This window comes from Pollicipes pollicipes, unplaced genomic scaffold (assembly GCF_011947565.3).
Source record: "Pollicipes pollicipes isolate AB1234 unplaced genomic scaffold, Ppol_2.1 Scaffold_6686;HRSCAF=7923_pilon_pilon_pilon, whole genome shotgun sequence".
NCBI classification, from domain to species: domain Eukaryota; kingdom Metazoa; phylum Arthropoda; class Thecostraca; order Pollicipedomorpha; family Pollicipedidae; genus Pollicipes; species Pollicipes pollicipes.
This window is the reverse complement of record NW_023596921.1, coordinates 34660421-34683799: the sequence shown is the minus strand read 5'-3', so window position 1 is coordinate 34683799 and position 23379 is coordinate 34660421. Positions and strand designations below refer to the sequence as shown.

The 23379-nt window shown below is 56.1% G+C and overlaps 2 protein-coding genes across 2 annotated transcripts; one reads left to right on the top strand and one right to left on the bottom strand.

Moving 5' to 3' along the window:
- Positions 1-384: 384 nt before the first annotated feature.
- Positions 385-13777, top strand: LOC119108486 (isocitrate dehydrogenase [NADP] cytoplasmic-like). Its single transcript, XM_037232061.1, is given in 10 exon segments — positions 385-594; positions 1562-1601; positions 2484-2677; positions 4009-4274; positions 8687-8862; positions 10279-10436; positions 11484-11618; positions 12444-12499; positions 12501-12607; positions 13071-13777. Coding segments are annotated over 10 exon segments (1230 nt in total). The 5' UTR covers positions 385-578; the 3' UTR covers positions 13153-13777.
- A 788-nt stretch (positions 13778-14565) lies between these two features.
- Myt1 (protein kinase, membrane associated tyrosine/threonine 1) lies at positions 14566-21668 on the bottom strand. Its single transcript, XM_037231807.1, has 11 exons — positions 21516-21668; positions 21144-21237; positions 20071-20218; positions 19098-19281; positions 18350-18551; positions 17647-17772; positions 16713-17033; positions 15752-15962; positions 15155-15305; positions 14686-14770; positions 14566-14610 (listed from the first exon to the last, which is right to left on the bottom strand). The coding sequence occupies exons 2-11, from the start codon at positions 21225-21227 to the stop codon at positions 14566-14568; spliced, it is 1557 nt and encodes a 518-aa protein (XP_037087702.1). The 5' UTR covers positions 21228-21237; positions 21516-21668.
- Positions 21669-23379: the final 1711 nt, after the last annotated feature.

Sequence of the window (23379 nt, the reverse complement as noted above, 5' to 3'; positions counted from 1 at the left end):
TAATGTAGTATATATCACTTTCATCGGCCGTCCTACCGACTTCCATCGACTCCGAAATCAGTATAATTTTGATTAGGGGCAGCCTGTTACGGTAACCTTCCAATGAACTTGATCCGGTCGGACAGATCAGTGTCTCTAGTTTGAGCATTTCGGGATAAGAAAATGTTGAAATCGGCAATTGGCTTGATTTGTGTTCATTGGCGCCCTACCGCATGCGTCTCTGCCTGGGTGCGGTGTCCTTGATTACGTTCAAGGTCTTACTACGTCATTTACACACGAGAGCTCAACCAATCAAATGCTTAAACCTGGTGGGCGCGTCACTAGCGCAGAGACTGTACTCTAGCTGTAGTCGTACATTTCCTGTGCGCTCTTAACAGCTGATGACGGGAAAAACAACTTTCACTCCGCGCGTGCCGCTGCTGTGGGGAGGTGTGGTGGCGGTGAATGGTGCTATCCGCAAGTTTTGATAGTTGTTTTTTTCGTATTAGATAACGTTGGTGCGATTTTTTACAAGTAAAGCGTTACCGCTTATTTGATTGTTCTACATAATCCTAGTAGATCGTGCGAAAACAACAGAAATGGGGAAAATCAAGTGTGAGTATTTCCACGCATTCTTACCCGCCACGCTCGATTCGACCCGTCCCACCTCACCCTGCGAAAGCGCTTTCCTACCCTTACCAACTCCTCATCTACCATAAAGCTATGGCCTACGTGGGTGAGCAGGCACACAAGGACCTAGAAGGTTACGTCAGCCTCTTGCAAGGAAGCATTTCGTGTTTTGTCCCCTCCCTATAAACCCACAGCCCTGCCTTCACTTCCATTGCTGCCTGTCTGCTGGTGCATTCTTGTGCCTTGCTGACATTTTGTAAAAATAAGAATAAAGGTGAAGTCATTATATGGACTGGTTTCTGGTATCAGGGCCCACACTGAGCAGTAGCTGCTGCTTGTGTGAGACCTAGCTTGCACCATTCCATGGTGAAATTAAGGGTCAACAGCAGAATTTGTTTGCAAATTTGTAGGATGATTTTTTACATCTTTGTTACATTGTTACTTTGTTACATGCAAATTTGTTACATCTTTGCAGAATTGCAAAGATGTAACAGCCACAATGTGCAGCCTGGTCCTCCATAATGTCTTCTGAGGCCCTGGCATTGACTGCTCTTAGGGCACTTACTGCTACAGTTGTCTTTGGCTGTAAGGCTGTTCCAGTTGAGAGCAGCATGTGTTGTTCAGTCTTCATGTTCTGGCCTTCCAGCAGCATCACAAGTGACTAGCTCCCTGACTAGCTTCATACAGTTTTGCCTGTTAACTAGTGAGACTAGACATCACAAGCACAGAGAAGTAAAAAAGATGGGAGCAGATAACAAAATTTATAGTGATTTATGCTGGATGGGGTGGATCAGTTGATAAAGATGGCTATATCCATCAAAAAGTGAAAAATCATGTTCATATAAATCATACTAGGTGGTGGTTTTACTGGTTTGTTGTCAGTGAAAACAGCTTGGCTTTTTTGTAAATGAACTTATGATTCACAAGGTATGACAGTTACCTCTTTTTTCAGGTGGACCTGTTGTGGAGATGCAAGGAGATGAAATGACAAGGTATAGATGGCTGGATACAGACATACAGTTCACATAGGTTCACATAGGCCTGACATAGGTTGAGGGGTCTGGACATTAATGTGTGTTGAGGTGTGCAGGCATTAACATAAATTGAGGGGTCTGAACACTGAAAATAGACTCAACCTACCAAAAGATATATTTAAAGACTTCTGAACACTTCAAAGTACACTTTCTTCTTGAAAGTTGGAGATGCTAGAGCCCCGCACTCCCTCCCCCAAATGATTAAGAAACTATATCCCTGGATCTGGCTGAATGAATGACAACTGTCTGTTAATACACCATGCTTTGAATGATTTGCTTTCATGTCTCAGAAAGCTATCCTGCTTTTCACCAACCTGCTAAGGTTGTAGTCCAAATGTGCATGCATCAGTTGGCATGTGTTTTGGGGAACATCTGTGGCAGCACTTCCCTGTTTTGTTTGCTTGTCATGGAAGCGAAGCTGTTTTGGCATTTCATCGTAACAGGTCTGTTACAAAACTTCCTGTCATTTTACATGAAGGATCCAAGGGAATAGACAGAAAGGGGTGCTGAATGGGTAGTGACATGTTGCACCTCAGCATCAGGCTGTCAAATCTTTATCAGAAGTGCTTGGATCTCAGTTGAAGTCCCTGGGGACATGATGATGGCTAGCAAGGAATATGGTTGTACCTTCATTGGTATCACCCACAACAAATTAAACCCCATCTGTAAGTGTGTTTGTTGACAGCCATAGTGCCTCAAATGTGTGGATTCCTTCAAATATGTTGTCCTTTTGGGGTCAGAATCTGACGTGCCAGCAATGTGTCATTTATCATTTAATGAGCTTCCCCTCAGTCCGAGCTGGTGAGCAGACAGAGTTCACAGCATCATTCCCACCCTCAGAGTGATCTGGGACCTCATCAAGGAAAAGCTGATCCTGCCATTCGTGGAGCCCGAGTTGCACTTCTTTGACCTGAGCATTCAGAGCCGGGATGGCACCGACGATCAGGTCACTGTCGACTGCGCCAACGCCATCAAGCAGTACGGCGTGGGCATCAAGTGCGCCACCATCACGCCCGACGAGGCTCGGGTGAAAGGTTAGCTGCTGACATGGTTAGGGTCAGAGGCGAGCCACTTTCAGAGTCAGAGACGAGCCACGGCCATGGTGCGGTCAGGGGTGAGACACGGTCATGGCGCGGTCAGAGGCGAGCCACGGTCGGGGTGCGGTCAGAGGCGAGCCACAGTCGGGGTGCGGTCAGAGGTGGGCCACGGTCGGGATGCGGTTAGAGGTGAGCCACGGTCGGGGTGCGGTCAGAGGCGAACCACGGTTGGGGTGCGGTCAGAGGCGAGCCATGGTCAGGGTGTGGTCAGCGGTGACCCACGGTCGGGGTGCGGTCAGAGGCGAGCCACGGTCAGGGTCAGAGGCGAGCCACGGTCAGGGTTAGGCGAGCCACTGTCAGGGTCAGAGGCGAGCCACGGTCATGTTCAGAGGCGAGCCACGGTCAGGGTGCGGTTAGAAGCGAGCCAGGGTGCGGTCAGAGGCTAGCCACAGGGTTGTCTTGAAGCCTGTGTTGCTGGGCTAATCTGCATCTGTATCTGTATCGTGTCCGCCCGAGTATTGTTGTAGCTTATCGCTGCTGACGGACGGTCGCTATTGCTACCCAGGGATCAACACGTGTCCTTCGGAATGCCGTTTGCAGCTCTTTTGCTAATGCTCGCAGGCGTGATTATTTCCGTCGTCCACCACTTGTTTGCGTGCAAGTGCGCTCGGCTCAGCGCAAAGTTGTTATGCTCTTTTTGTTGAGCAGCGCGCAATTACACGCACATGTTGGCTGCAGTTTCCTAATGGAAAGACGCAGTAGGTCTTCATATGGGCTCTCACATGGGTGGAGGTTGCCCAGCTTCTGTAGGCACAGGACGTGGGGTAGCACAGTTGCCAAGTGTTTCCTTGTGCGTGGTCTAGCATGGCTCAAACCGTTGGCTCAAACCGACCGCGTTTTATTAACGAAATTTAAGTTGCATCTTTGGCAATTTGCATGCATGCCGTAGTTATTTTGACCATTTCTGCTTTTATGGCCCGAAGGTCCAATGATATACCATGGGCTTATCTGCCCCATCTACTCGCTTTCTGTTTATTTTTCCATCTGCTATCTGTTTATTTATATGCTATCCAGATGTGTAGTCTGCGGAGCTGACGTCCTGAATCTTTAATAGTACTGAAGAATGTCTTATGCTAGGGTAGACACTGCTGCAACCGAGATATTGCTTAACGTGAACTATATTGCACATTCACTTTTGAGCGGTTTCATTTTCTTCCGCCATGTAATCAGACCTCTGCAGCTTCGTCCCCCCCCCCCCCTCTGCTGCGCCACCCCAGCGCCGGTCCACCGCTTGCGACTGTCCCCAACCGCGGCTCCGTCTGCCGCAGAGTTCAGCCTGAAGAAGATGTGGAAGTCGCCGAACGGTACCATCCGCAACATCCTGGGCGGCACCGTGTTCCGCGAGGCGATCCTGTGCCGCAACATCCCGCGCCTGGTCACCGGCTGGACCAAGCCGATCGTGATCGGCCGACACGCGCACGCTGACCAGTACAAGGCCACCGACCTGGTGATCCCGGCCGCCGGCGAGCTCCAGCTGGTGTTCCGGCCGGCCGACGGCGGCCCGCCGCAGACGCACACCGTACACCAGTACAAGGTACGGCATACGCTGGTACAGCGGTGCGGGGTACGCCGGTGCCGCGGTGCAAGACACCGGGCATAGCAGTGCAAGCTGCTGCGTACTTCACAGGTGCTGAGTATTAGACGTTAGAGCTTAAGAGCTCGGGGCTCGACGTATTGCGTTACTTGACTGCGTATTTTGACGTGATATGTACTACTGCGTCTGTGGGGATGCCGGTAGTGTAGTGGTAAACGCGTCTGCGTTAACCACTGTGCGTCTGGGAAATCAGAGGTACGGGGTTCGATTCCCCGCGGTACCCGCCCTTCCTGCCAGGGTGAGAGGCAGGCGACGCCATATGGCCTCAGCAGCTGAGTGCGTCGTAAAGCCACAATGACACACATACTATTGCGTCTGGAGGTACGTACTACTACTGCTTCCTTACAAACAGGTACAAGGTACTGCGTACTTCACGGTTCGCCGTTACAGAATGTTGTCCGCTTGTGCAGGCTGCCGCCAGGGTATACAACATTGTACATTAGTACAATATACCATTCATCTGTACAAAGTATCGTACTCTAGTAGGGGGTAGAACATATCGTTACAAGGTGTTGCACGCCAGCGTATGGCGTTGCCCGCCGCTAAAGGGTACCGGCATCCAGTGGCATTTACCTCCTATCACCTGGCAGCGCCTCTTGACGTTCCGACAATCTCGGTTCGAGCCACGATACCCGCTATCAGTGAACTCATGCTCTAAAGTTAGCTGGGATCTTGTTGACCGACTGGCCATCCAGCGAGGCCAGGCGACAGTTGCGAACGGACTGGACAGCGATTTGCACTATCATCTGTCCGTCAGCAGGCATTACGTAGCGTCAGGCGTGCCAGAGAAGCACAAGTGTGTTCATTGCTTGTTCAGTGGGCGGAGGGTTTGCGTGGGATGCCGTTTGGGACGGAAGGCGAGTGGCGAATGGCGGCCGGATGCGTCGGAGAGCTAGCCCAGGTGCATCGGCTTGCTGCGGTCCCGCTGTTCCGTGTCTGCGGAACGGGTGGTGTGGCCGCCTGCACTGGAGCGAGCTGACCGGCCAAGGATGCTCTCACTCTTATTCGGGCCAGGTTTTTGTTGCGACGCTGCAGGCCGGGCGGGTGCTAGCCGCTGAGCCGGTCTGGTGCCGGGCGCTCGTGCGGTCGGCCAGTCCCTACGGGCTGGGGGCCGGGCGGATGCTAGCCGCCGAGCCGGTCCAGTGCTGTGAGCTCATGCGGTCGGCCAGTCCCTACGAGCTGGGGCCTCGCGTAGCTTACGAATATTTTTTCTACCTCAACGGTCTCCACAAACTTCCCCCTTGTGTGTACGAATGAGATAACTTTTAGGCGTGAGCGGCCTCAACCTACGACGTGTCACCAGGCCCAAACCCATGAAGACTGCTCCATGGGAGCTAGCATCGCCAAAAGTGGATGTTTCGCCATGAAACATGCAGAAGCAGCGCGCTCTCATGTCGGAACTTAAAGGGGCAGCCTTAGAACACATAGCATCTTTGGAAGGGTACCTGACGACTCATACGGATGGTTCAAAGACGGACGCAGGTGTAGGGTGCGCTTTTGTGTGTGGACCCACAACACGGTCATTCACACTGCCTTCACACGCGTCGGTCTTCACCTCCGAGCTTATAGCCATCAGCAAAGCTCTCTGTTTTATTGAAGTGGACGATAGCAATTTGTATTTAATTCTTTCCGACTCCTTGGGCAGCCTCCTGGCTGTTGGCGGCTTCTCCCCGTCGAATCCACTGGTCCAGGACATCCGATCGCGTCTTAGCTCACTGGATTGAGCAGGAAAAACGGTCGTTCTATGCTGGATCCCAAGTCACGTGGGGATACGTGGAAATGATCTTGCTGACGCGGCAGCAAAGCGCGCTACGACAGGAATTAGAATTCCTATAACACCACTACCAGCTCAAGACATGTACCCCGCAGTGTCGTTTGTGCAGAAGCGATGGCAGTGCCACTGGAACTCGCTGAGCGCCAACAAGTTGCAGTCCGTGAAACCCCGTATTGGACTATGGCAGTTGTGCTTTCGGGACAATAGGGTGGAAGAAGTTGCTCTTTGCCGGTTACGCATAGGTCACACATATGCTACGCACCGTCACCTGCTATTGGCTGGCGACAGTCCATGCTGCGGTCGATGCTCTGATCCGCTGACCTTGCATCACGTGCTGGTCGCTTGCCGCCACCTTACTGCAACGAGAGCGCAGTTTTTCGGACACCACGTCCAGAGTCGCACGCTATGTGACTTTTTAGGGGATTCTTCGAACGCCGTCGAGTTTGGTAATGTGCTCCAGTTTCTTCGCGCTATAGATTTCCCAGTAATCTTTTCATCATGATGGCTAGGGCTGTTTATCAAGGCTTTATAGGGTGACCCGATTGATGCACTTTTCTGATTGACGGCTCTGCATAAATTGATAGTTATGGGCGCTGGATGACCTACAGCAGTCGATGCGCTAAAACCCCAAATCATCATCATCATCGCGAGCTGGGGGCCGGGCGGGTGCTAGCCGCCGAGCCGGTCCGGTGCTGTGTGCTCGTGCGGTCGGCCGGCTGGTTCGGCGTCCGGAAACAAGTCAACAAGGATAAAATGTGAATCGGAAAAAGTCGAAGGACAAAGAGTCGACAGGGATCAAATTGAAGTCGGAAAAAGCGGAAGGAAAAATTCGTCACGGATCAAATTTGAAATTTGAAAAATTCGAATTGGAGAACTCCAAGGACAAAACGTTGACAGAGATAAAAGTAAAATAAAAAAATCAAAAGGCGAGTAGTCAAAAGGGCAAAAGCCGACAGGAAGCCCACGAGGCTCTAGTGAGTGCTTACGACCAAACATTCGTGACCATAAACACGGCTTAAAACGCGGAGCACTGAATACAATCAATGTTTGCTCTATAACGCTTAACCGTACCTCTTGCTATTTTGAACGTCGATGATTCAGCACGAGAACTCTGGCAACAGGAACTAGTTGAATGCACAATCCCGGAGTAAATACGGTACTTTTGTAGTAAAATAGACTCAACTCGTAATACCGAATACAGGGATGGGATTTCCTTTGCAAGTAGACCGGGAGGGGTCAGCCTCACTCCGTTTCTAGTTCAATTTAGCTAGAGCTAGATCTATGAAATATAAGCAGGCGTTGAGCCTCGAAATTTTATCATTATAGACATGGCGTTTTTAGACAGACAGCCTTTTGCTTCACCTTAACGCTTGGCAATAAGAATTAGTTGAATGCACCACCCCAGGAGCAAATACGGTGCTTTTGTGGTAGAATATACTCAACATTTGCCTTGATGTTATCCAGTATAAACGCAAGCAGGTGTCTAAATATTGCATAAGTCTTGGAACCTGATCATAAAGGTGTCGGTATAGAGGAGAATAATGATCAGGTCCTATTCGATTCCGTCCGATTCCGTCCTGTCCCGTCTGGCCTCTTCCTGTGACGTCCAGTTCCATCTGGTTTGGACTGGCTTTGTCCGGTTCCGTCCGGTTCGTTCTGGTCCCACCTGGTCCCGTCTCATCCCGCCCGCTCGTGTTCGTTCTCATTCAGTCCAATTTTCTAACTCATTTGGACTACAATTGTGTTTTTACTGACATTTATCCTTGTTGATGTTCGGTCTTACGACTTACTCCGTTTTAACTTGTATTCCCGTCCAAATTTTGTCTCTTAGCATTTTCCTTTTCGATGTCTATCCCTGTCGACTTTTACCTCTTTGTCCTCCCTTTCCCCATTTGTCCTCCGACTTTGCCGGCCTGACTTCTATGCCTTTCCATTTTTGTGGGGTCCGACGTTTTCCCTGGCGACTTTCGCCGTCGGCGTTGTTTCATTCGACTCTGTACGGGAACCGGCCGGTCCCTTTGTGCTGGAGGTCGGGGGCGGCTGGTGCGTCGTTGCGGATTTGGCTTGGCTTGGGTTTACAAAACGAGGTTTCTAGTTTAGGTTTTCTTAGAGCGGTTTGAAAAAGTATAATTCCAGAAAGTGCTGTTTCGACTCCGTCAAATCCAGACCACCGAAGATGATTTGTCTGCGTGCAAGTGGTTCTCGCCTCCAGAAGGGTCTGTTTTAAGGCAAGCATTCTGTGGAACCATCACAGCGTAAAGAAAAGGGAGAAATCTGGAAGGAAAGGCACGGCATGAACCGAAACAGTGTACCACAACCTTGTGCAAATATAAGCAATTCACATCATAACACACTTCACAAACTAGTCATCGTCGGGCCTAGTCCCTTTGGGCTAGACTTCTGTATAGGACTGGTTGCATCGAGCCACTAGGGAAGGGCGCCTTTCCAACACGAAAGTGAATGGCGCCGGTTAATGGTCGTGCTCACTAAGACTACGCACTAGATGATATGCGTAGTGGCAAAGTTCCTGCTGCGTTACCCTTGAGCACGGCATGACTGGGGCGGTATGCATTCGCAGGGTCCCGGTGTGGCACTGGGCATGTTCAACACGGACGAGTCCATTGAGGCTTTCGCCCACTCGTCGTTCAAGTACGCATTGGAGAAGAAGTACCCTCTCTACCTGTCTACGAAGAACACCATTCTGAAGAAGTACGACGGGAGGTTCAAGGACATTTTCCAGGAGATCTACGAGAGGTGAGGATGGCCCGCCTTGGAGGCCGGAGACGGAGAGCATGGACTGAGGGCGTGAGCCGGGGCGGCAACGGACTCCTTGGAATTAGATTGTGTACGAATGAGCATGCGCGATATAACCGTCCATTGGTGTACACGGCAGTATCAGCTTTATGCGTTGGCTGCGGGACCACGTTGGGCTTACGGGCCAGCACTTCACTGGCGGCGGCCGACTCTTGCCGCTGGATCCCGAGCGATGCCCTCCGGTCGGGCGCAGGGCGCGGAGAGAGATAAACAGAGCGGCGCCGGCCTGCTATCTAAGACCTATGGCCGGCGCCATGTGACCTGGGAGGCTGTTGCCTGTCATAACCAGGCACCGGCCGACTGCCGGTGTCGCCCCCCCCCCCCCCGGACTCTCCACGTGATTGCCATAGCTCAGAACTCCCGGATCGGACCGGAGTACGGACCGCCGACCGCCAGCACGGAGAGGCCTTCAGCCATGCACTGCCGGCATGCAAGTCTCTGCAACATGTAATGCCCCTTTCGCCGAGAATAAGTTCATTGCACCGGCCAATAAATGCACCTGTTTTTTTTCGTCTGGGCGTGGCGTCGCGTTGGTCGCGTCTGCAGTTTGGCCAGTTGTGGTCGTTCGGAGACGGCGAGAGACTTTTGCTGACACCGATTTCCTGCGGCATGACGCCGGGCTGCTGAGACATGATCCCGGCGGCAACTGGGACAGCGGAGCGCTGGTGTTTTCCCCAAGAGCAGCGTGTTTGTCGACTTACCTTGTGCGGTGTAAACCGAGGCCGTTTCCTGTTTCGGTGTGGCCTCCTGGGGTGAGACAGGCTCGTGATCGTAGCATTTAAACTTGTGTGTACGAAAGCAAGATCCCGCGAGGGGAAAGGCAACTGCTGAATGTGTTTTAGCATTGCGACAGACCGCAACGGAGATTCAGAACGCAGGACACAGTCTTGAGAGGAACTTAACAAAACTATTTGGACCTCGGCCATCCCCTTCAAAAAATTACAAAGCACCGTCCAGTCCCTCCCATCCATGAACTGACTGCCGCACCGTTGCACCTGGTGCCGTTACTGCAAGGCCTATCGGTACAACGCCGTTCGACTTCTCTTCTGCGATGCACTCCGTCCACGTGCCTCTCCGCCGGCATCTGTCGCGATCGGCTTCTCTGGGAAGGGTGGGCAGCTGGGGTGCCCCCCTTCCTCCCCTTCCCGCCTGCTCCTGGGCCTGGGGTCCATGCCCGGGCAGAGTGCCGCCTCCCCACGTGGCGCGTCCCGGGCCAGGCCGCGCGGACCTCTCGTCCCTGCGCTATCTGTGCCGTACGGTATCTGCGCGCAGCCCCCCCCCCCCCCCCCTCCGCGGTCGCAGTCCATGACCCCGCCCGGTCCTCTGGGCGACCTCTGAACTCTGCCCCGCCCGCAGGCAGTACCGCAAGCAGTTCGAGTCCGACGGCATCTGGTATGAGCACCGCCTCATCGATGACATGGTGGCCTACGCCATGAAGTCGGAGGGCGGCTTCGTCTGGGCATGCAAGAACTACGACGGAGACGTGCAGAGCGACTCGGTGGCGCAGGGATACGGTCAGCGGCGTAACAGCTGTGGGGCAGGCGGTTCACCTCAGCTGCATTGGAGCGTTCGCGTTATGACGCTGCGCGTGATTGCAGTTCAATTGTTTGAGTCAGGCCGGGTTTCGTCACGGACTAAAAGCGTGCGTGCGTGCGTGCGTGTGTTTGTGTGTAGGTGAGGTAGTGTAACAACATCCGGGGTTCTGAGGGCGGTTGTCGTCCAACACTTGCAAGGATGAGGATTTCGAGAAAAAAATTGGCGGGGCTTGCCTTCTGATGGGGGGCCAAATGGTACTGTGAGCCCTCTACCTCCCCCCGATTCCGGGTGGGGTGATTCGATTCCAGCTATCCTAGGCAACCAGACTATTTCCATTAAAGCATCCCGGTGAGTGATCAACTTTCAATGAAACATTGAGTGAAAAAATCGCTAGAAATGTTCGCAGAGCTGGGTTGAGTATACTTGCTTGTGATGATCAATAAGCGACCTAAGGGTGACCTGTCGAGTCCAAGGCTCGGATAGCTTCATACCCCGCGCCAAGGTTAAGGATGGTCCGGGCGGAGTCGATTCGGGTACAAGTAGTGATGCTGAAGCACGTGACGCACGGCTATGACCTTGGCCCACTTGACGTTAGCATACTGTCACAACAGGACACGTGTATGCGTTGCGCCGCTATTTCTTGTTTTTCATCAAGCAAAAAGTGGCCTTTGTTGCAGCTGAAAGCGGCGTTTGTTTAGGCCATCGACCGTGATGATTCGGCGGGTTCTGGCGTATGGCCTGTGGGTAATCTTAGCATACTCAAAGGAACGACCTTTATCACACGATGTGCTAGCGCGGTGACGCTGCTGTGCTCGCTTAGTGGGTGGCTACACCATCTGTGTTGTCGCGTGCTCCGGACACCGCGCGCACCGTCGTCTCGTGTTTATGTTCTGATCATGTTCCAAGTGCCATGACCTGCAGGCTTGTTGGCTTCCGCGTCATGCTACCGACACCGCGCGGCACGCTCGCTGGGCGTGATGAGTCGGTGTCGCGCTGCTGACGTCATCTCTGTGCATACGCGGCAGGCTCGCTGGGCATGATGACGTCCGTGCTGGTGTGCCCGGACGGCCGGACGGTGGAGGCGGAGGCGGCGCACGGCACGGTCACGCGCCACTACCGCCAGCACCAGCAGGGCAAGGAGACCTCCACCAACCCGATTGGTGAGCGGGCCGAGGTGGTCGGAGCGGACGGGACGACGGGCCGGGTGCGGGCCGGTCCCGTCCGCTCGGCTGGGACCGCCGGCGGCTGTCGGTCGTGTCAGGCGGCAGCGACGGCCCGGTGACGTCTGGTGTGTGAACGCGGTCTGGCGCCACATGGCCGGTTGGTGCCCCTCCATCGAACACGGCTGACGCGCAGCCAGCCGGTCCACGGGGCGGGGTCCGCCGACGGACGGCCAGTCGGCGCGTGGGGGGGGGGGGGGGGCGGCCGAGGCCGTGTCGGCAGCCTGTCGGCGGGACGGTGGCCATGGCGTCTCGTGTCGTGGCCCGCTGAAGCGGCTGCCGTCACTGCCACCGTCGCGGCGAACCCCAAGCCTCGTCGTCGATATTTACCCCGATGACAGGACAGCCGTGGACAGCACAGACACAGTATCTCGGCTGCTCGGCGCGGACGCCAGTGTGGCCGGCTGCTCCTCGCGGCCGCCGGTGTGGCCGGCTGCTCCGTACGGCCGCCAGTGTGGCCGGCTGCTCCGCGCGGTCGCCGGTGTGGCCGGCTACTCTGCGCGGCCGCCGGTAGTGGCCGGCTGCTCCGCGCGGTCGTCGGTGTGGCCGGCTGCTTCGTACGGCCGCCAGTGCGGCCGGCTACTCCGCGCGGTCGTCGGTGTGGCCGGCTGCTTCGTACGGCCGCCGGTATAGCCGGCTACTCCGCGCGGCCGCCGGCGTGGCCGGCTGCCCGGCGCTGACGTCAGCTCTGTCCGGCTGCTCGGCGCTGCCGTCAGCTCTGTGGCCGGCTGCCCTGGCGCTGACGTCAGCTCTGTCCGGCTGCAGCGTCCATATTCGCCTGGAGCCGGGGCCTGGCGCACCGCGCCAAGCTGGACGACAACAGCGCAGCTTGCCGAGTACTGCAGCGCGCTGGAGGCCGTCTGCATCGAGACCATCGAGGCCGGCCACATGACCAAGGACCTGGCCATCTGCATCAAGGGCATGAATGGGTACGTCTCCCGGCGGCAGCATGGGTTGGCCGGCGGGCCGGGGCAGCGGCAAGGGCCAGGTCAAAGGCATAATTAGCGCTTGTGACTTGGCATGCGGTGATTTGTGCAGCGATTTTTGTAATTTTGGCTGTATTGTATTAGGCGAGTTTGGCCCGTACAGTGACTGGTACCGAGTAAAGCCGTGTTGTCTGTGTGGGTCATCTTGTGGCACATGCAAATTTCATATCCAACATGGTCGTTTCCTGGAACCCGGATCGAAGTGAGCAAAACCGAAACACAGGAGCTGGAAGCGGGTCTGAAACTCATCATTCCGCGGCTGAAGTGGAGCGTACTATACCCGAGCTAACGTCTCACATGTTGTGTATCCCGGATGACTGGTCGTTACGTCAGGTGTATTGCCCGCTACGTGCGCCGCCGTCGCGCCCGCCGTCCGCCCCGCTGTCACCCGGGACCTCGTTCACAGCGTCACCCGCTCCGACTACCTGAACACGTTCGAGTTCCTGGACAAGCTGGCCGAGAACCTGAAGACCAAGCTGGCCAAGTGACTAGCTCGGCTGTAGGGCCGCAGCGGCGGCGGCCCGACGCGACTAGCTCAACTCGTCCCTTCGAATGAGGCGGCCGCCCTGCCGGTGGCCGATGCCTGGTGACATCGCAGTAAAAACACTGCCCGTTGTCGATTTTCAGCGTTTCTCTGTGGGCGTTCATGCCCATTGTTTCCGTGGATATACCGTTCGATCAAACTGTTGCGGGTGGATGAGGCATAATGATGTTTTTGATTTGTTCTGTTTCATATCCCTCTATTTTATCATACTCAAGGACCGGTGTGCATCCTTTGTGTACCCTGGCCACATCGAGTTATGGCCCTTCGTTCCCGAACTGGAACGTGTTTACATTCCCTTTCAGCATAATTGCTGTTTTCCACTGGCACTCAAACGCCGTGAATGGTTAATGGACGCGCTTTTACCGTACATTGTTGCGCTCCTCTGATGATATTTGACTGAATCTGCGAACACGTTAGCAATACATAATACCATGTCTCTTAAATCGCTAGGTAAATCGCATGTTACACCGTGTTGCGTGCCGTGCCATGTTCAGTGGGAACTGTCCCTCCCTCACAAAACAACTGTTGTCACGATTTGGGGCCAAATAAAACACTGGATTACAAAGTCAGTATTATCTAGACGAGAATAATGAAGCGATGACGGCGCACGTGCGAACAAACAGCACAGGTCACGCTCGGCGACGCCCGACATCAGACCGTGTCCCGGAGCCGCGGCTGAGACCGACTGCCGCGCCTGCGGGGCCGGCCAGCGCCGGAACGAGACCCTCGCCCGCACTGCTCTCCGCTGGCACAGCCCTCTCTTAGGTAGACAGCCACCGGCCGCCCTGACGCGACCGTCTCTTAGGTAGACCAACACCCTGCTTGTGCCTCCGCCCGCCGCCGGCCGGCCGGCCCGACACAAGCACACTGATTGTCCGTCCGCCGAGCGTTAGTTCTGCGGAAGTTTCTGACCCTGTCCGGCGGTGACCCGGTCGCCGTGCGATAATCTCCGTTGTGAGACGTCTCCGCGGTCTCCGCGAGCGGCGTGTCCCCACCGCAGTGGTCACCAGGGCCGGGTACGCCCGCACTGTCCACACGAACACGGCGGAAGGTGCGCTGAGCGGCGCGCTCCCGCTCCGCTGCTGCCGCGGCGCGGCGCACGCCACCCAGTGACGGCCGCGCACGACCGGACCCGCGCGCCTTCGGTGATACGCGCGCGTCGCACACGCGCCGCCCGCTCGCCCGGGCAGTCCGAAGCCCTGCCGACGGCGCGCCGCGCCCGCGGAGCTTAGGTCCCGCCTCCCCCTGCGCAGCCCCGCCAGGCGGACGACCTCGCCAACGTAGCCGAGCAGCGACAGAGGACCACCGGTCCGGGCGGCGGGCAGCCTCGGCCGCCACAGCCACGACCTGGCCGTCCTCAGTCGTCGTCTGAGAACTCGGCGCCCTTGAAATCCAGCCGCACCTGCACGTCGCGCAGACGGTGCAGCACGCGCGGCGGGGCGCTGCGCCGGCGCCGCGTCACCGGACTGCCGTCGGCCGTGGCGCAGCTGTTGAAGCTCTCTTCCAGACGGCGGCTGGGCGGCGCCCAGGATGAGTCGTCGCCCTCCTCCTCCACAGGGATCCTGCCGGTGGGGCGGCGCGACCAGCGCTGTCAACGGTCGCGCCTGATTCGCGGTCTGATCGCAGCGAAGTGAGGCAGGAAAAATCAGGTGACGGGAAAAGGTATGAACGCGTGAGGTTCTGGAGAACAAAACAGCTACCGTCATGATTGGGGCTTGAGGGTGCACTGCTGGGCAATGTCATTCTACGCCCATCACAAAGTTTATTATTCAGCATGGCGTGAAACCCGTCGACAATACTATCGTTAACACAGGGCATCCACGACATGAAGGTACGCAAAGAAAACGAACAAAAACAACGAAACGCAACGCCATGACCCCCAGGCAACTGCCACCCGCAGTCAGCCCCACTTTGCCTGCCGCGGAGAAGCGCGGGACAGAACGTACGGCTGGGCGGCTCCAAAGGCCAGCTCGCGGCGCAGCGAGTCCTGGTGGCGGCTGCGCAGCGTCGGCCGCGCCGACGCCATCTTGGGGGTGGAGTTGCGCACAGCGGCCGGCAGGTGGTGCAGCTCGTCCACGCTCACGTCCAGCGAATCGTCTGCCGGCGAACACGACGTCTGAGCCACGAGCCGACCTCACAGCACGCCACCGAGGGCTGGCAGGGACAGCCCATGACGGCGTCAGCAACTGAAGGTGGCAAACACGGCAGGTCGTAACAAAGACCCTGTCAGTCGCGTCACACAGCTGGTGCTGTTAAGATGTGCCACGGCGTGCGACCATCGGAGCTCATGCGTCTGGCAGCTCCTGAGCGGCGACGCGCTGCAGCAGTCCCCAACAGACGGACAGCGACGGTGGCTTTACCTGACCTGCACACCCGTCCACAAGCAGAGTTCAAACATACGAGGCCAACTCGGTGGCGACGGCCTTCACGTTCGGCAGCGGCCGGAGAGGCCCGTCCGGGTAGCAGCGGCCGCTTCGACCGCACCGGGTCACCCTGTGACACACCGGTCGGCGTGTCCCCCCCCCCCCTCCCCCGTTCCTCACCGTCCACGTCACTGATGGCCGGGTCGAACCAGCCGGGCGGCTCGCCGCGGCCGTCGGCGGGCGCGGGCGGCTGGAGCGGCGACATGGCGCCGGCTGACGCGGACGCGTCTGTCATGCAGCGGACCGGCCAGCACACCAGCCAGAGCAGGAACACGAGCGCCGACAGCAGCGTCATGTAGAGTCGCGCCAGCACGCCACGCACCACGCTCACCTGCGCCGGAAGTCACCAGGTCACGGTCGCGGGCAGCCCCTGACGGGTCACCGGGTGCACCAGGGCCACCTGCACGGGTCACGGGGTCGGCGTCGCCGGTGCCCGCTGGGGGACGGTCACGAGCCGCGCCGGACCAGCCCGGTCCGCGGGCCTCACTGACCGTCACTGGCACACACGGGCTGGTCGCAGCTCCAGGTCACGGGTTCACACACACCACGGGGAAGCCCATGCCCGGTCCTCTCATGCTGACCGGCAAGTCGGCGGACCCGTGGTTTATAGCCGTATTACAGCCTGCACATTTGCCTTGTCGATGCCGTATTTTGTAGACTGTGCAGTTCCGTTTCCACCCTGTGATTTTAAGCCACTAAGCTGCTCGAGTGAGACAATCTTATCAGCCCAAACAGCGTGGCTCTGCGCCATATTGTAAGGCACTACACCACAAGCCAGTGCGTTATAAAGACCTCAGCAAAAGGATGCCATGGAGGCCCGAGATGTGTACGTCCAAGTCGCGAAGCAGCCGACATCAGCAGAAATTCAATATACCTGTAAATGATTGATCAAAACTACGAAATAGTCCAAAACCGATCCTAAAATCGACCGTGAAAAGCAGCAATTTCTGCTAGAATCTGTTTATGGCATGCTCCCATACATCTGCACAGAGCGGAGCGGCGGAGCCTGCGGCTGGCGCCGCCCTCGCCGCGGCGCTCCCGCCCAACTCACGGCCGTGCAGCACACGATGACGAGGCGGCGGCGGCGGCGGGCGGCGCGCACGGCCGGCAGACGCAGCAGCTCGCCGGCCGACGGTCGCCGCTCCGGCTCCGGCTGCAGCATGCGCTCCAGCACGTCCCACAGCGGCGGCGACAGCGCGTCGCGGAGCGGCGCCGGCAGCTGGCCCTGGCGCAGCCGGTGCCAGCCGGCGGCGCCGCGCGGCAGCTCCAGGTCGCAGGCCAGCTCCAGCAGCGTCAGGCCCAGCGAGAAGATGTCGGCGGCGGGCGAGAACACGCCGCGCATCAGCTCCGGCGCCATGTACTTGGGGTCGCCCTCAGTCACGTCCGAGTCGTTCAGGTCACACTGGCGGCAGCAAGGGGTGGGGGACCACTGACTGGCCAGTCAGGTCACATTTACGGCGGTGAGAGGTAGGGTTGCTGACGGGCCGGCCATGTCACGTGGCGGCGGGAAGAGGTGGGGGCCACTGACAGGCCGGTCGGGTCACACTGGCGGTGGCGAGGGGTGGGGGTCACTGACAGGCCGGTCAGGTCACATAGGCGGCGGTAATGGGCGGGGGTCGCTGGCGGGCCGGTCAGGTCACACTAGCTGCAATGACGGGTAGTAGTCACTGACGGGCCAGTGTGATCATAGAGCACTCACAGGGCTGCCAAGTCAAGCATATCATCACCGGCGCGTGGGCGGGCGGTGATGACAGCCGGGCAACGGTCCATCATCTTCACGATTCGCCACGCTCGGATCAGCAAGGACCACAAGCGGAGGTGTTACATGCTCTCCAACTGCTACAGCGCTGTCGTCCGCAAATGGCTACTCCTAATCGCATCACCAGACCAATCCGGCTGACGACTGATTCAATCTAAATACAGGCACATGGTCTCACACAGCCATGCGAGACGAGCGTCCACACCAGCTTGACCAGACACGCGGGTTCCGCGGGCGGACAGGTGACGTTACTCACGTTGCCAGACACGTCCATCACGAGGCCGAAGTCGCCCAGCTTGCAGTAGCCCTCGCGGAACACGAAGATGTTCTCCGGCTTTATGTCCAGGTGCACCAGCTGGTTGTCGTGGAGGTGCTTCACCGCCTGAAACGCGCGGCGTCTGCTTCAGCTTCGCCGACAGGGCGGCGCGCGCCGACTCTGCGGTAACCCGCGTTGCGACGGGGCACCAGGAGCGGGACATCATCAGGCGTGCTGGCCTGACCGCCCGACGTAGTCATGAACCGTACGGCGCCACCGCCCGACATCACGTGAGCCCGCCCGCTCCGTCGCGATGGGCAAACAGCAGACAAGGGCGCCTTCGCCACCATGCCTTGGTGATGTAAACTGGTGCACCGGGCGACTAATAACCAAGCTAATAACGAAAGACCGGGCAATACTCTGACGCGCCCACCGCCAGAGACGGAGGCATCAGGTGAACAGGCAGCGATGTGGCAGATGAGTCGATGGAGCGACGGACCCCAATCGGCAAGCTAACATAAAAGTGCCGACTGCGATCGTGGCTGCGCAAATATCAAGACTTTTAATGAAACTATCCCACCCACCGTTGTAGTCCGCCAAGAGCCGCTACAGACGCTTCGCGGCGCGCATCCCTCACGAGAGGTCCTCTGCGGGGGTCAGCCGGCCCGGCCGACGGCGGCGCACCCGCGCCGGCGTCACTCACCAGCAGCAGGTCCACCATGTACGCCCACACGGTGGCCTCGGGGATGCTGTGGTTGGCGTCGGCCACGTCGGCCAGCGAGGTGGCGCACAGCTCCGTCTGCAGGTACAGGTGCTCCTGCTCCTCCCACGCGCCGTGGAACGACACGCAGTGCCGGTGCGGCGGCAGACGCTCGTGTTTGCGCACTTCCTCCAGCCGCCGCCGGCTGCAAACGTGAAGATGTTGCCGGTGATGACTCTGCCATAGAAGGCCCCGACGACAACGGGCAGTGGAGCACCGCTGTCCCAGTCAACACAGGGGCGGATACCGGCGATATCACAGCGTGGTGGATGAGGGAAGTGGTGCAGGAGGGAAACAATACGCTCCAGCCGAGCCATCTAGCAAGTGGAAACAAAGCGCGTTCACTTCAGACTGACAGTCGGCGCTTAAGGCCCCCCCCCCCTCTCCCCCCCCCCCCCCCACCGGATGCTCCAATCCCACCAGACAGAACAGAACCCGCGAGCATCGGTGAGGCACGGCCGACACACTCGAGCATCGGTGAGCCCCGTGTGACCGACACACTCGCGCATCAGTGTAGAACAGCACGCCGGCACACTCAAGCACCGATAAGCACCGCACGGCGCGAATACCCGAGCATCGGTGAGCAGAGCGCGCCGGCACACTCGCGCATCGGTGAGCACCACACGGCCAGCACACTCGAGAATCGGTGAGCACCGCACGCCGGCGCACTCGCCGGCCCATCCTCGCTCACCGGTCAGCATTGCTTCGGAAGCGCTGCCGTGACTTCTTGATGGCGTACATCTTGCCGTCCAGCTTGCTACGCGCGCTGAACACCTCGCCGAAGCAGCCGGTGCCGATCGGCTGCTTGTCCTCGAAGCACTGGTCCAGGAAGGAGAGCTGGTGGGACGTGTTGTATAGACTGTTGGTCAGTACCGCTGCAGGCGAGGGAGGTTACGGATTAGCGCAGTGGCAGTGGGGCGGGAGCGGAGAAATGGCGCCATGCAAATATATCGCAACTTTTAGAAATCCATACATGTTTAAGGGTTTTTTTGTCACACATGAAGGAGAGCATATTGAGATGGCTCCGACCACCCGGAAGAGTTTGACCGCCACAAGTTTACTGCATTAGCCCACTTTCCCTTTCCTTCCCTCTGGCCACTTCTTACCTTCTGCCACCAAGTAAAGGTGATGTTAGGCCGAGATTTATTCGTTTGCCTCTTTTTTTTCTTTCGAGATTTTGAAGGGGCATGAGCCCACCGCAAGGCTTCGGGCCATTTTCCCGAAAAAGCAATACTCACGACGCCCCGCCTCCAGGAACTCTCAAGGATACGACCCAAGATGGTCGAAATACGCCATGTTGACTTTGATCCCATCCTCCACACGACCACGGATCACCGACCACGGATCACGGACCCCGGACCATGGACCATGGACCACAGACCACGGAACACGGACGACGGACGACGGACGACGGACGACGGACGACGGACGACGGACGAGACGGACGAGACGGACGACGGACGACGGACGACGGACGACGGACGACGAACGACGAACGACGAACGACGGACGACGGACGACGGCACACGAACCACGGACCACGGCACACGGACCACGGAAAACGGAACACAAGACCATGTTCAATATCACCCGAACACAGCCACGGCATGACCGCAGTCTGCCCTGCCCGCTGGCGGCGGGCGAGGGCACGCTGAGTCACCTACACGAGTCGGAGTCGTCCTTGAAAGAGACAGCCAGCGCGCGCGTCTCGGGCAGGCAGGAGCGCACGCGGCTGCGGGAGAGTGTGCTGCGGATGCGGGCCGGGTGCGGCGGCGGCGGCGGCCGGTACTTGCGCTCCGTCTGGGCTCGTGCCTGCCGGTCACCGCCGTGGTGAGCAGAGTGGCTACAGCCACTACCTCGATCTCAGTGCCTGTTACAGTTCTTGCCAGTCAGTCACACTGGTGTGGTCACTGCCATCAGCATAGTCCATATCATTGTCATGGCAGGAGCTATGGTCACAGCCATGGTCACAGTACAGTCAGGGTGATGGTTCTGGTCTCAGACAAGGTCATGGTCACAGTCAGGGTCATGTTCACAGTAACAGTCATGATCAGTGATGGTCAAAGTCATGGTCTCAACCAATGTCATTACCATGGTGATGGTCATGATGACATTCATGATGGCATCCATGACAGCAGCAGCCATAGTTGCATTCATAGCAGATGGTGAGGCCAGTCAATACATCATGGCTATGGCAGACGTGAACATGCTGCCGATAGTTTCAAGTGGCAGTGGCACATATTACTGAGAAGCAGGTTAGCAGCATCCAGCTGAAAAGTTTCTCTCTGCTGGCATTTAATGATGGCAATAGCTGGGGTTTAAGGATGCAGCCAGCCAGTTTGTATTGGTCAAACTAGTTGACACAAATTACTGGTGATGACAAATGGCAGAAACCTGCAGAAACTCATTTCTGCAGGACACTCTGTAACCTGATGGAGCAAAGGAGAATAGCAAGATAGCAAAATACACTGTGCATTAGACATTGCATGAGCAAGTATGAAACACTGAGTATTAAAAAACACCAGTAGAAATACGGGCTAGCTCATGCCATTGCTTTGCCCATTTAGAACAAGGTAGCAATGAGTGAAACATTACTGTAGAGGTCATAACTGAAAATAAGCATAGCTTTTAAACAAGGTCCCATGAAAATGTGGTGCTAATTAAAAGGCAGTCAGATGTCATCTGAAAACCACATAAGCTGTTATGTCCTGCAATTAGCAGCAATAATTATACAAACCTTCTTGGTACTGAATATTCCCTCATCAGTATTGTCGAATAGTGGAACTGGCCGTGAGGTGGCCACATGGTCTTGGCTTGACATGACCAGTGACCTGAAAACAAATAGAAAAGAACACATCAAAATCTAGAAAGCTTTTCCTTACATCACATGTCCAAACAAATGTTTGCCTCATGTCCAGGTGGGGGGTCAAATTGACCTCCCAGGTAAAGCAACCCCCCCCCCTCTTTTGAAGGAGAGCATATCAAATCCAGGGAAAACCCATTATGCTTCCCCGCCTTAATTTACACATTCAACGTGGAGATGAAGGCCGCCGACACCACCGTGCCACACTGATAAGAAGCAATCCGGTAATGTTTTGAGCATACCTACCTTGCTAGCTTTGCAGCATGAGTGTTTTCCACTGCGTTCGTAGAACCACCACACCTCTATCACCACAGCCTCAACCTAGGTACCGCAGCCCAGCGCTCAAGACGTGGTTCACACCACCGCCCTTGTTCATACGGCTCACAAATCACGCGGCAATTTTAGACTGGTGCGTAAGACGACTGCCTTAATTTTGCCGCCATTTCTAAACTAATGTAAATGCGGCGCAACAGTGACAAGATATTTCACTCTGCTACATCGCGGCACATCTCGAAGGCGATTAGTTCGGCCCTTTCATTTTTCAAATAAACATTTATTTTAACTTCAATTAAATTTCAACTAAAGATTCAAGCATAAATGGACCAGCCATGTGATACATTGATCCGTGAAGATCGACAGAGCATTCATTGCCCCTGGCTACGGCAGTCGCTGACCGAGTTGTATAGCCACTACAATCACAATTATACGACAAATGCCCAATAATTTGCAAACAGTCATTTGCAAAACTTGCCATTTTTACAGGCTGGCAGACTATGAAGGGGCCAGCGTGGTAAAAACATTAGGTGTGTACAGGATACTTTTTGGTACAAAATTAGCATAATACTTAATGTGACGGGCCTAGGTACTTGCCACCTAATATGCCAGTAGTTAAGACAATTGTTACGTAACTTTTCTGCTCTGTATATATTTGAGCCAGTACACCCTCTGCTCATATGCATTGAGGAGTCTCAGGGGAGCACTGAGTGGAGGGCTCAAGTAGCTTTGGGGGAGGCTCGAGTCAGCATTGGGGGCGGGAGGGGCACAGCCTCCACCGGAAGTGGAAGCGCTCCTGATAATCGTTACCATGTGTTCATTACGAATCGTTTCATACACACCGGTCAATTTTTCATTGGAGACTAGGGGGACGGGGTGGTAGTAGTTAAGTGGGTGGATCTAGCGGGCTGTCATCAGCCGACTTTGGCTATGACGACTTAAAGCCTTCTCACGTATGATTTATCCTTGCCTATTGCATAACACCACTTCTGCCAGCCACCTCTTCGCCTGCTTCTTTATGTCTATTTCTTCATCTTAGCTAGAAGTGCTGCGACTTGGTGTTATGTTTTCTGGTGTTGACGTGCGGTTTATTGCGTCGCTGGCATGGAGGGAGGGGCAGTTCTGGTTACCTGTTCTTAGGTAACGGCATAGAAAAATGGGATGCGTATTAAAGATGATGAAAACGATGATGCAGTCGTCATGAAAACACGCCTGGAGTAAAGAAAGGCGCACAAGGGCAAAGACTATGCGTCACGTACGAAAAGTCTCGACATGAACACTGCACGGCTCTGGGGGCACAACGATTGGCGGACATGAACACTGCACGGCTCTGGGGGCACGACGGTTGGCGGCAGGCGGTTCCAGGACAGGGCTTCACGATGTGAAAAGATCCTCCGTGACATGGACGGCCAGAAAGAGGACAGCTCCAACGAGTCTGCTAACTTCGATCGGGCACCTCACACCAGCAACAGACATCCTATCATCTTAACGAGGCCATCTGCATGGTCTCTAGCCATCCGTTAGAATGGCAGGAGCTACCTTCGACCGCATCCTGTCCTGGGAGTAAGACATCCAAATCAGTCAAGCGGTACAATCATCCTGTTTTGTCCACATTGATTTCAAATTCGGCACCATTTCACACCCGCAAACTAGTTATCGGAGCCCAAATTCCCTCCCCCCTCGCTCCTATATCGATAAGATAGACGGCTAGATATCTCGATCTCGCATCGCTAGTGCTAGATCGTCGATAGCGCGAGAGAGCCAGCTATCTAGTATCTCTCTCTCTCTCTCTCTATCTTCTCTCTCTCTCTCGCTATCGCTTATCTCTCTAGCTCTC